A 12827-nucleotide genomic window follows, 5' to 3' on the forward strand; every position below is an offset into this window, starting at 1 on the left:
CCTCAGTGGACAGAAGGGCTTGGCTCTTCAGGGAAGAGGGACAGGGGCTGCCAATTAGCTGAGATGTTCAAGGTGGTTGAGGATTCTTTCTCTTTTTTCAACTTGTAAAAAAAGTAGATTGATCTACTCTAGAGAGAACACGACTTGAGTCCACTCTGAGCCCATGCTCCATATTGCATGGTTGTATTTTGTACTGTCATTTAATGCTGTGATAAAAACTAAAATAAAGACATTTATTTAAAGAAAGGAGGATGCTGTGCTGTTCACAGCACCTCTGAATGCACTTACCCATTAAAATATCCAAAGCTGTTTCTCAGTGTAGAGATTTCTTCCAGCAGAGAAGCATTTTGGTCCTGAATAGCATCTAGAGCTTTTAACTTGTTTTGAAGTTGACCTTGTATTTGCTTAAAAAAAGAAGGGGAGGGGCAAAAAAGGAGGAGACTGTGGAATTAAGCATCTGTGGCAAGTTAAGTTTCATACATGTTAGGTTAATGCAATTGTTTTGGACGGATGGAGATAGATCCTGCCCTTTCTAAAGGCACCTTATTAATTTTTTTACTATCTTGCTGTTGTACCAAATGGTAATCAGGGCAGCAACAATAATACAAATGAAACATATTAAAATACAGTTAAAACAGCAATAAAATCTAAAGGGAGAAAAATAAGGTTGCTGTTAGGGCATGGCGGATGCCCAGTCCCAAAAGGTATCGCTCAAAAGTGCCTGAGGTGAACTACGGTCCGTTGTCGGAGACGAGGACATCAGGACACCCATGAGTCGCAAAGAGGCCTCACAGCACCCAGATGACAGCCTCGGTAGTGGTGGAGGGCATCAGGGCCACCTCCAGCCATTTGGAATAGGCGTCCACCACTACCATAAAGGTCCGGCCATGAAAGGGGCCAGCCAGATTGATATGCACCCTTGACCAGGGTGTCTTGGGCATCTCCCAGGTGTGTCCCTTAGCTGCCGGTGGCGCAGGCCTCGATTCTTGGCACGCTTGACAGGCAGAAACCCAGGCAGTGATGGCATCGTCCATGTTAGGCCGCCAGATGTAACACCGAGCCAACGCCTTCATTTTGACGATTCCCGGGTGGCCAGCGTGCAGAGCCTCAAGAACACGTTGTCGGAGTCTTTGGGAAATCACGACGCTGTCTCCCCACAGCAGACAGCCGCGATGAACCGAGAGTTCGTGTTGTCTGGTTGCGAATGGCTGGATCTCCGATGCAAAAGGTCCTTGTGGCCACCCCCTCCACACCCAGTTGGGCACACGGCTGATGGTGCGATCCTGGGCAGATGCAGAGGCCACAGTGGCAGCCGATACAGGCGCTGCCGGAAGATCCACGTTGGCCACTCGGGAATCATCAAAATGAAGGCGTTGGCTCAGTGATTCAGCTCCGCTCAGAGGGTGGCCGTATCTGGCTATGCTCTGTTGTCCATCCATCCCATCCTCGTCGCCAGTGTTAAGTTATGAGTGAACATATCAGATGACACAGCAATTCTTCAAACAGCTCTTGTTTATTCACAGGCCAGAACAGAACTGAACTGAAGGGTTCAACCAGCCTGCTTATATAGAGCTCCACTAGAACGCAACAGTAACCATTTTCTGTAACTATCCAATCACTGAATGTCACTTTCGATCCCTTATTTGCATATGTGGACCTGAACTATCTACAGTATCTCCCTGCTGGCCTAGGGTGAGAACTTCAGTACATAACAGCTACCCCCCCACACTGAAAAATATTGATACCCAGCATTCTGCTTTCATTTTCTTTGCTTTATCTGTAATAATTATTTGGGGAAAACACAATAAAATCTTGTTTAAAAACTCAGGAGTCTTCCCCCAACCCCGTGTCGTTCAGGCTGTGTACATGTTACTGTTTACGTCGCTCTAACGTTCTCCCTTTGCTGATGTTTGAAGATGGATAGACATGGCATCAGCCACAATCCACCTGAATCCTGTAGCTTGAGAAATAGTCCTATCTGATGTACTTTCCCTCAAATCAGCCTCCACTAGACACCACAGTTTCAGACAGTCATTGTGCATGCGCAGGTGACAGCTTCAGTGAATTGAAGTTCAGTGACAGGTAACAGATAAGATGATTGGCATCAGCTGAAGGCATCCCCGCAGCCATTCTGGCCTGCAACTTAAGAATGGGACTTGAAGTGGGGCAGAGTAGCAACCTCACTGCATTTCAAGGCACCAATTTCTACATAGTCCTAGTAAAACAAACCATGTGACATGGCATAACTGCCTTTCCCTCTTCACTGGCTGCCATTTGCAGGGTTAGGAAAACTCTCAGTGGGTTAACATCATATCACATGCTTTGTTTCATTAAACATTCCCAGGGGAGAGGGTGGCATGAAGAGATATGGCACAGCTGCTATTGGTGGTGGCAGCCCCACATTCTACGCATCACCAAGTTCCAGGTGGAAGAATACTTGGAAAGTGTCAAGTGAAAAACAAAGGGGTAGTAAGGGAAAAAGGTTAAAGATGGTAGCAACCAGAGTTTCATTTATTGCCCTGTTCCATTCCAAATCCTTTTGCAACAGAGGCTGGACTTCTATAGTCATGGGATATAGGAAGGAGACATTTGCAATTTCACTGTAAATATTTTTTGGAGTGTACATCTCTTTTTTTTAAAAAAAAAATAATTTTTATTAACCGGCCAATCACATCATATCAAATCACATCACATAAATTCCGAATTACAAAGCCGAATTTTAAATTTTGTTGAGGGAACCCATATTTCAAGATCCGAAGGGGGATTCTGATCATCTTCTTGCTACTGCGTTAATGTCCAAATCAGTCCAAACAAAGTTCATAATTCTATCCAGACCTATTTTGCTGTTTCCACATCACATTTTGTTCATATATTTTCTCTTTTTTCTTTATGATCTCTTCTGATAGTCTCCTTAAGCCGATAAACACCAATAATAATCCTGTGTGGGGTTTTCCGTTCTTCCAGTCCCCAAATCGAGATGGTTTCCATATATCATCGCCTTCATAGATAACAGTGCTCTTTCCATCATTAATTACAGAACTGTCGTTCTTAAGTCCCACTGAGGAGTTTCATCCACAATATAAAAACAGTTCTATTTCTCTTATTTCTCCTCTCAGACTTAAGCCCTCCGACAGAACTTCCCAATATGGCGACAGTATTTTTAACTGCGTCATTCCAAAGCCCTTATACATTCCACACTCTTCTTAAAACATGCTCTGGTTCAAAAGTTTATCTCCACACAGTTCTCTAATCTGTCAAGGACATTTTGAAGTGTGATCCTGTCCTCTGGGGTGTTAGCAACCCCTCCCAGTTTGGTGTCATCTGCAAATTTGATCAGGATGCCCTTGAGTCCATCATCCAAGTCGTTGATAAAGATGTTGAATAAGGAGACTTCTGGGTTAGCACCATCGGCTAATGGCGGAGTTCCTCTGACCGGGAGGAACCTGCTCCGTGAGAACTGGGTCGTCCCGCCGCGGCGAAGGTGGGGACCCTTTAAAAATCCCAGGTGGAGGAAGCCTGGGAACGTGGGAATCGGCAGGCACCAGGAGCGCCTCCCCTACTCGCGGGGAATCCCATTTTTGGGGCTCCGGAGCGAAGTGGGGTGAGTGGTGCGGTGCTGGGATCTGACTGCTACTTTCACGGAGTGAAGCTGCACAGCCATTGCCGGAGAGCACTGACTTTTTCCTGTGGACAATTGGACTTAAAAGTAACTACCTGTGAGTAAAGTGAAGAATTGGAGTTTTTAAAAGCTGAATTTGACAACGAATGGGGGGAGGCTCAAAACAGGAAGTTCGCCTTCATCCTTTTGTAAATATTCGGAAGCAAACAGGCTAAAGCTAAAGCCTAGGAAAGTCTACTTTAAACGTTTAAATTTCCAGCACAAAAATAGCGAACCCTCCCTTGGAAGCAGGGGAAGAGGGAGGGGGAGATTTCTGGATGATATTTGCCTGCAAAAAGAGAGGGAGAAGCTAAATTTCCATCGCTCGGAACCTGGGAACGGCAGCCATTAAAATCGCTGCATTTCGGAGCTCCGCATAGACTGTGAATAGACTGCTGATTTGACTGTCAGTGAAACAAGAGTGATACATTGTTTCAACTATCTTCTCCTGACTCAAAAGGGACAAAAGAGACTGAAAGGAGTTATTGTTGAGATTTGATACTAAATATACTGGCACAATTGCAATTTTTTTTTAAAAAAGGGGGATACTTTGGACTAATATAATATAAACAGTAACTATTTCCCTCTAGAGGAGGACTTTGAAATTGCCACAAGGAGTGGAATTTTCCAACCCTAAAGATAAGACCCTGTGTGCTGGTCCCGGGGGTAAGGTACCGTGAGTGTAGCAGAGTCCACACGAAGCGGGGCGAGGTCTGATGCAGAGAGACGGGCGGGGAACAGGAACGCTGGAACAGAAGGCTGAGCAGGTAACAGGAACACCGGATGGTCGGGAACAGGAGGCCGAGCAGGGAACAGGAGTACTGGATAGTCAGGAACAGGAAGCCGAGCAGGGAACAGGAGTACCGGTTAGTCAGGAACAGGAGGCCGAGCAAGGATCAGGATCACAGGAAGGTCCGAAGCCAACAACGACGTTGCTCCCGCAACCTGGGGCCGGGATGAGTGGGCTTTTATCCTCTTCTAAGGTCAGGGGCGGTCCCGACCCCCAGGAGCCCCGCCTACTCTGGCCTTAAGGCGAGCACTCCTCCTGGGGGCAACTAGTTCCCTTCGCCTCTCTGCCCTAAGCCTCTGCAGATCAGGAGAGGCCGAAGGGTTACTGGGCCCTGGAGGAGGCTCACCTGTGGCCACTGAGTCATCAGGCCCCTCTGGGGCCAGGAGGACTTCACCTGGGGCCAGCTCCTGCTGCACTGCCACAGGTGCAGGCTCTTCAGCCTCTAGGCCTTGCCCCAGTTCAGCCGGCCCTGGAGGCAGGGACTCCTGTGCAGGCTGGGATTCCTCTGTTTCATCCTCTGAATCGGAATCCCAGGCCATCACACCATCCCCCCTCCCAGGCCCCCCCTCAACCGAGGGTCCGGACCCGGCTTGCCGGGGTACGTCGCATGGAACTCTCGGAGGCAGGCAGGTGCGTGGACGTTGGCCGCTGGTTCCCAGGAACGGTCCTCCGGTCCGTACCCCTTCCAGTCAATGAGATACTGTAGCTTTCCCCTGCGGTATCGGGAGTCCAGGATGCGTTCCACCTCGTACTCAGGCTCTCCCCGAACCAACACTGGCTGCGGTTGGGGACGGTTCGGGTGGAACTCGTCGGGTGGGGCCACAGGACTCAAAAGGGACCTGTGGAAGACCGGGTGAACCTTCAGGGTTGCGGGTAACCGGAGACGGAATGCCACAGGAGAGACTTGGTCCACGATATGGAACGGGCCGGTGAAGCGGGCGTCCAACTTCCGCGAAGGTCGAGAGGGGTGGAGATGGCGAGTGGAGAGCCAAACCAGGTCACCGACGCGAAGTTCCGGCCCCACCTGGCGGTGGCGGTCGGCCTGGGCTTTGTACGCTTCCTTGGCCTGGTGCAGTTGCTCCACCAAAAGCTGTTGCTGGGACTGGAGCTCTTGAAGCCACTCCGTCACTGCCGGGACCGCGGATGCCGGCAGCACCTCTGGAAACAGCCGTGGATGATAACCATAGCTGGCCTGGAACGGGGTCTGCTGGGTGGACGCATTCACTGCGTTGTTGTAGGCGAACTCCGCCAATGCCAGGTGGTCGACCCAGTCATCCTGCTGGTAGCTGCAGTAACACCGGAGGTACTGCTCTAGCACCGCGTTCGCCCGTTCCGTCTGGCCATCGGTCTGTGGGTGGTAGGCTGACGAGAGGCAGACCTCTGTCCCGAGGGTCTGGTGTAATGCTCGCCAGAACCGGGATGTGAACTGAACGCCCCGGTCGGACACCACGCGCTCAGGTAGTCCATGCAGGCGGAAGACATGCTGAAGGTACAGCTGCGTAGTTTCCTTGGCTGTGGGTACAGATGGACAGGGAGCGCAGTGTACCATCTTGGTGAAATGGTCGGAGAAAACCAGAAGGCAGGTACAGCCACGAGACGAGGGTAATTCCACTATAAAGTCCAACGAAACCGTGTGCCAAGGGAACTGGCAATGGCTGAAGTAGGCCGGGGGGTCGCCCGGTAGGACCCTTGGCGCGACGGCAGACATCACAACCAGCAACGTAGCGAGCCACGTCAGCCTTCAGGCGGGGCCACCAAAACTCCCGACTGACCAAATGGGTGGTCCGATACCGTCCAAAGTGCCCCGCTGCTGGGGCATCATGGGCCATCCGGAGAACCTCCAGCCGTAGTGGCCCTGGCGGGACGTACAGACGACCGTGGTGCAGCAGCAGGCCCTGATGCAGGACCAGCCCCGGATATTGTGGACTGGACCCTTCAGCCAGCTCCCGGAGACGATCCTGGGCCCAAGCGTCGACCCGCTGCTGTTCCCGCACCCGAACCTGCAGTGGCTGCGCCTCCTGGGTGGCCAGGAATGCAGCCGGAGGTAGAATCGTGGTGGGTTCTGCTTGCTGTACCGTGTCTGCGTTGTCTTCAGGTTTCTGGGACAGAGCATCCGCCTTCTGATTCTGAGAGCTAGGGATGTAGCGGATCCGAAACTGGAACCGGGAAAAGAACAACGCCCACCGGATCTGTCTTTGGTTCAGCTTGCGGGTGGTCTGGAGGTACTCCAGGTTCCGGTGGTCGGTTCTCACCTCCACCGGATGTCGTGCCCCCTCAAGATGGTGGCGCCAGACCTCAAAGGCTACCTTGATGGCCAGTAGTTCCCGCTCCCACACAGTATAGTTACGCTCCGCTGGGAGGAGCTGGCGGGAATAGAAGGCGCAGGGTAAAAGTGGCGCTTCCGGTCCGTGCTGCTGAGACAAGACGGCACCGAGAGCCGTACTGGAGGCGTCAGTCTCTACCACAAAGGGTCGAGAAGGATCCGGATGTTGCAATATTGGCGCTCTCTGGAAACAGGCCTTCAACCCTTGAAACGCCTCCTCCGCCTCCTTGTCCCAGGAAAACGGCGTCTTGGGGCGCAGTAGTCGGGTCAACGGGGTGGTGCGGTGAGCATAGTCCGCAATGAAGGTTCGGTAATAGTTGGCAAACCCCAGGAAACGCTGTAGGTCCTTGCGGTTCCGAGGTGCCGCCCATTCTCGAACCGCTGCCACCTTCCCAGGATCCATCTGCACCCCACCTGGTGAGAGTCGGTGACCCAGGAAGTCCACTGACCGCTGATGAAACTCGCACTTGCTGAGCTTTGCATACAGACGATGCTCGCGCAAGCGCTGCAGCACGGTCCGGACATGGCCTTCGTGGCACGCCGGGTCACGGGAGTAAACCAGAATGTCATCCAAGTACACCACCACATACTTGTCTAGCAAGTCCTGGAACACGTGGTTGATGTACCGTTGGAACACAGCAGGCGCGTTGCACAAACCAAAGGGCATAACCAGGTATTCTAACTGTCCGTACCGGGTCCCAAATGCGGTCTTCCACTCATCCCCGGCGCGGATCCGAATCAAATTGTAGGCACCCCGGAGGTCTAGCTTGGTGAACACCTGCGCCCCTTGCACCCGCTCCAGTAACTCCGAAATAAGGGGCAAAGGGTACCGGTCCGGGATGGTGATTTTGTTCAGGGCCCGGTAATCATGGCAAAGGCGGAGCTCCCCACATTTCTTTTTAACAAAGAGCACTGGCGCAGCAGTGGGCGAGGTAGAAGGCCTAATGAACCCACGCTCCAGGTTCTTGCGCAAGAAGTCCTGTAAAGCCTCGCGCTCTGGCTCGGTTAACGAGTATAAGCGACTCACCGGTAGAGGCGCTCCGGGCTGGAGGTCTATGCCACAGTCAAAGGACCGATGCGGCGGCAGCTGGTCTGCCCCCCGTTCCTCAAACACGTCGTGATAGTCCCGGTATTCAGCGGGGAGCGTTGCAGCAACCTCCTCAGTGGGCGCAGCTGCTAGCATCTCAGTCTCAGCAGGAGAACTGGGGTCTGGGAAGTGTACAGTCCGTTTGACCCAGTCAATCCGCACATTGTGAGCCTCCAGCCAGTCCATTCCAAGCACCAGGGGGAACCGGGGCATGGAGGCAATATCCAGAGTTCGCATCTCACGGTGCTGCTGGAGGCACAGGACCAGGGGCTGGGTCTCCTGAGTGACGGCACCCGAACGCAGGGGCCGTCCGTCGATTGCCTCCACCTGCACCGGTTCTGGCTTGTTCCGCAGTGGCACCCGATGCTGGGCAGCAAAAGCAGCGTCCATATAAGAGCGGGTTGCGCCCGAATCCACCAGCGCATGGGTAAGAATCCATGGCCCTCCTGGAGGGTATAGATGTACCGGAACCATAAGGTGTTGTAATTCAATTGGTGCGGCCCCATTCTGTGCTGTTTGGGACCCCAGGTAGCCAGGGCCATCAGCTACTGGGGTTTGGTGGTTTCCCTGCGGCTGGCGTTTCTCAGGACAGGACCTTGCATAGTGTCCGCTTCCGCCACAATAGAGACAAAGATTCCCCTCCCGACGCCGTGACTTCTCTGCGGGGGAGAGACGTGGCCGCACTGCCCCAAGCTGCATAGGTTCCTCCAATGACTTAGCTGGGCCCGTGGGGCTGCTGGTCGACACTGGGGCCAAGAACTGGAGGTACCGGCGGTCCCGAACCTGACGCCGGTCCTCTAGCCGATCGTCAATCTGTAGACTCCATTGGATAAGGGTGTCTAGCGTGGTGGGGCGTTCCATCGTGGCCAGCTGGTCCAGTATCTCATCTGAAAGCCCCTCGAGATACTGGTCCCGGAGAGCCGAGTCGTTCCAGGTCAAGTCCTGTGCCAGCAGCCGGAATTCTGTGGTGTATGCGGCCACCGTGGACTTGCCCTGTCTCAACCGCCGAATCGCCCGGTTGGCTTGACTCCCTTTCTGGGGGTTGCCGAACGCGGCCTCCAAACGATTGCAAAACCCCGTATAGTCTGCCAGCAAGGGGGAGTCTTGCCTGAGTAGCGGCAACGCCCACTTGGCCGCCTGGTCCTTTAACAAACTAATCAAAAAGTGCACCTTGGTGCGGTCGTCAGGAAAGTTCCGGGCTCACCCCTGAATATATAGCTTGGCCTGGGCCAGGAACATAGGAAAGCTGGCCGGGGCTCCATCAAATTTCTCAGGCAAGGCCACTGGGTACTTGCCAGGAGTCGGGGCGTCGGCCCCAGGAGCCGGTAGGGCTTCTAAGCGTTGCTGAAATGCCACGACCGCGTCACTGAGCTGCTGCACGGTGTGAGTTAAGGCCTGGTTCTCCTGGGCCAAAGTCACCAGTGCAGCCGCCTGGTCCTCCATGGCCTCTGGCTCTTCCCGAACGCACCCCTACGAAGGGGGAGTGCGGGTGTGGCGGGAGCAAACTGTGCTGGTCCTGGGGGTAAGGTACCGTGAGTGTAGCAGAGTCCACACGAAGCGGGGCGAGGTCCGATGCAGAGAGACGGGCGGGGAACAGGAACGCTGGAACAGAAGGCTGAGCAGGTAACAGGAACACCGGATGGTCAGGAACAGGAGGCCGAGCAGGGAACAGGAGTACTGGATAGTCAGGAACAGGAAGCCGAGCAGGGAACAGGAGTACCGGTTAGTCAGGAACAGGAGGCCGAGCAAGGATCAGGATCACAGGAAGGTCCGAAGCCAACAACGACGTTGCTCCCGCAATCTGGGGCCGGGATGAGTGGGCTTTTATCCTCTTCTAAGGTCAGGGGCGGTCCCGACCCCCAGGAGCCCCGCCTACTCTGGCCTTAAGGCGAGCACTCCTCCTGGGGGCAACTAGTTCCCTTCGCCTCTCTGCCCTAAGCCTCTGCAGATCAGGAGAGGCCGAAGGGTTACTGGGCCCTGGAGGAGGCTCACCTGTGGCCACTGAGTCATCAGGCCCCTCTGGGGCCAGGAGGACTTCACCTGGGGCCAGCTCCTGCTGCACTGCCACAGGTGCAGGCTCTTCAGCTTCTAGGCCTTGCCCCAGTTCAGCCGGCCCTGGAGGCGGGGACTCCTGTGCAGGCTGGGATTCCTCTGTTTCATCCTCCGAATCGGAATCCCAGGCCATCACACCCTGGGACTGTATTTGAAGGGCTTAAGTGTTATGGCAGATGGAAAAGAAAAAATAGATCCCCCAATCCAAGAAAAAACAACAAGGTCTGGGAAGTCTTGGCGAAGAGCCTCTACATCTGGCCCTCCTGCCTCATCTGTAGCTGTATTAATGCAGTCTAAATCAAAAGGAATGATTTCAGAAGAAGCTCTGGCACTTGCTCTGAGCAAAATTAATGATTCATTGGAACAAATGAATAAAAAATTGGATCAAAATACACAAAGCATAAATAGTTTGGGACAAAAAGTTAATTTTTCTCTTTCTCCTTTTCCTACGTATTTGGATATCCACTTTGTCTTTGTATCTGGACATTTTGATTTGCACCCCCAAGAGGGTAAAGTAAAGGTCGGCACAGCTTAAGACAGTGGAACTTTCCATTGGGAAACAGCTCCCGTGGGAAAACGACCTTGACATGAGTGGCTCACAAGAAGAGATAGTCACAAGAGCCAAGACCAAACAACAACAACAGCACCAGCAGCAGCAACAGCAACTAAAGAAAAGAGGCTCGATCACAGGCGTAACTTCTGGACCCACAGGAACAACAGGACAAGAAAAAGTGACAGCTGTCTCCATGGATGCCGTGACACAAGCCTTACTTAAGATAAACCAATCCCTGGAGTCTCTGACAAAACAGACTTCAGAAAATACACAAAAATTAACAGAAATATCAGCAAGATTAGATCAGAACACAGAATCTATAAACAAATTGGTTGAGGAAAATTCTGCTACACGTAAAATTGCTGAAGAAGCTAGAGCTATCGCTGGAGAGACCCAAGAGAATTTAGAACCGATTGCCAAAAAGGTCCATGAGCACGACGCAACTTTGGCTTTGTGGGAACTACAGAGAAAAGAGAGAAATCTGAAATTGAGATTGATTCCAGAGAACGAAAGTGACAACCTCGTGGAGTTTTTAACACAAGAGTTTGCGGATTGCTGGGATCTGGAGGAAGACGAATTTAAAATCACAACAGCCTTTAGACTGGGTAAAAAGCAGAACAGTAAGACCCCGAGAGACTGTCTGATTACACTTAGATCTAAGGAAGAAAGAGACAAAATACTAGGACTACACTTTGAAAAGGCCTTGCAAATTGGAAACTCAGCTGTACAGATTTTTAAAGACATCCCAAAATATATCTTGGATTTGAGAAACTTTTATAAGGACTTGGCTCTTCTGTTAAAGAAAAACTCCATCCGCTTCAGGTGGGAATTCCCACAGGGACTGTCCTTTGATTACAAGGGAAAGAAGGTGAAAATAAAGACTATTCAAGACAAAGAGAAATTTTTGGAAAGAAATCAAGAGGACCTGCAGAAGGGGACTGTGGACCCAATTGCAGAACAGAGGAGAGCAATAGAAATTCTGAATCTATCGTTTGGACATATTCCACCACCATCAGAGGAAGAGCAACAACTTGGAGCTGTTGGAGGAGTGTCAGAAAAATAACAAGATGGCTCTGCAATTCCTTAGTTGGAATTGCAATGGGCTCAATGGGCCTTTGAAGAGACGACAAGTTTTTCACATTTTGAACAGAGAACAATTGGATTTGATATGTCTACAAGAAACCCACATAACCAGAGCTCACAGGAGATTACTTACAAACAAAAGACTAGGACAAGAATTTATCTCATCAGACAAAGTTAAAAAAAGAGGAGTTGTGATATATGTAAAAGAGAAATGGGCCCCAAAAATGATGTTTAAAGATGAACAAGGGAGATATTTGGCAGTGGAGATACAAGTACAAGGAGAAAATTTTTGATTGTTGGAATCTATGCACCAAATGAAGGCAAATCTGACTTCTTCAAGAGACTCCATGAAACTCTGACGGACTATTTGGATTACAATATGATAATTATGGGAGACATGAACGGTGTGGTCTCCACTGACATGGACAAGGCACAAAGACTAACAGTTACCAAGGAAGGGAGACTCCCTAAGACCTTTTTTGAAATGACGGAAAACATGGACTTGATTGATATATGGAGAACAAGGAACCCTCTGGAGAGAGAGGGAACCTTTTTCTCCCAAGCAATGATGACCTGGACCAGAATCGACCAAATTTGGATTACTAGTGGCATGGCTCCAAAGATTAAGAAGGTAGAAATCTGCCCAAAAACTTGCTCCGACCATAACGCTGTGAAGATGGAAATGAAACTTACAACAACTGGTCAATTTAGATGGAGAATGAATGACACCCTCTTTCAAGATAAAGAGATCCTTATGAAGGCCCAAAAAACTTTAAAAGACTACTTTGAAATAAATTTGAGGGCTGATGTGGAAAAAAGAGTGATCTGGGACGCAAGCAAAGCTGTGATGCGAGGTTTCCTGATCCAACAAAATTCAATAAAGAGGAAAAAACAAAATGAGAAAAAAGAAAAGATTTTGGAAAAGATAAAGGAAGGAGAGAAAAAACTAAGAGTAAAACCAAAGTCCCAGGAGATTTTAAGAGAGATTAATTTATACCAAACACAATATATGGAATTGATGAACCAAGAGATTGAATGGAAGATAAAGCAAATGAAACAAAAGACATTTGAATCGGCAAATAAATGTGGCAAACTTCTGGCATGGCAATTGAAGAAAAGGCAGAAACTAAATACAGTTACAAGCCTAGAAGTGGATGGAAAGAATATATCTAAACCTAATGAAATCAGAAATTGCTTCCTGAGCTATTTTAAAAAACTTTATACTCAAGGCCCGCAAAATGAAGAAGATATAGACAAATTCCTTGATAAATACGGACTACA

General features: G+C 50.6%; 2 protein-coding genes across 11 annotated transcripts in view; one reads left to right on the top strand and one right to left on the bottom strand.

The window, feature by feature from the left end:
- LMNTD1 (lamin tail domain containing 1) overlaps nucleotides 1–12827 on the bottom strand; it is a 221479-nt gene that overhangs the window by 126716 nt on the left and 81936 nt on the right. For all 10 annotated transcript variants that reach the window (XR_014012243.1, XR_014012244.1, XM_081210727.1 and 7 more), the window contains exon 3: nucleotides 289–404. Coding sequence is in view for 8 of the 10 variants with exons in the window: in XM_081210727.1 (XP_081066853.1) it covers nucleotides 289–404 (116 nt within the window). In the remaining 2 variants the exon portion in view is untranslated. The remainder of the gene's footprint in view (nucleotides 1–288; nucleotides 405–12827) is intronic.
- Nucleotides 1–12827, top strand: part of LOC308595990 (endogenous retrovirus group 3 member 1 Env polyprotein-like) — a 297804-nt gene that overhangs the window by 60058 nt on the left and 224919 nt on the right. The window lies entirely within an intron of this gene.

Source organism: Podarcis bocagei, assembly GCF_964188305.1.
Source record: "Podarcis bocagei genome assembly, chromosome: 10".
NCBI classification, from domain to species: Eukaryota; Metazoa; Chordata; class Lepidosauria; order Squamata; family Lacertidae; genus Podarcis; species Podarcis bocagei.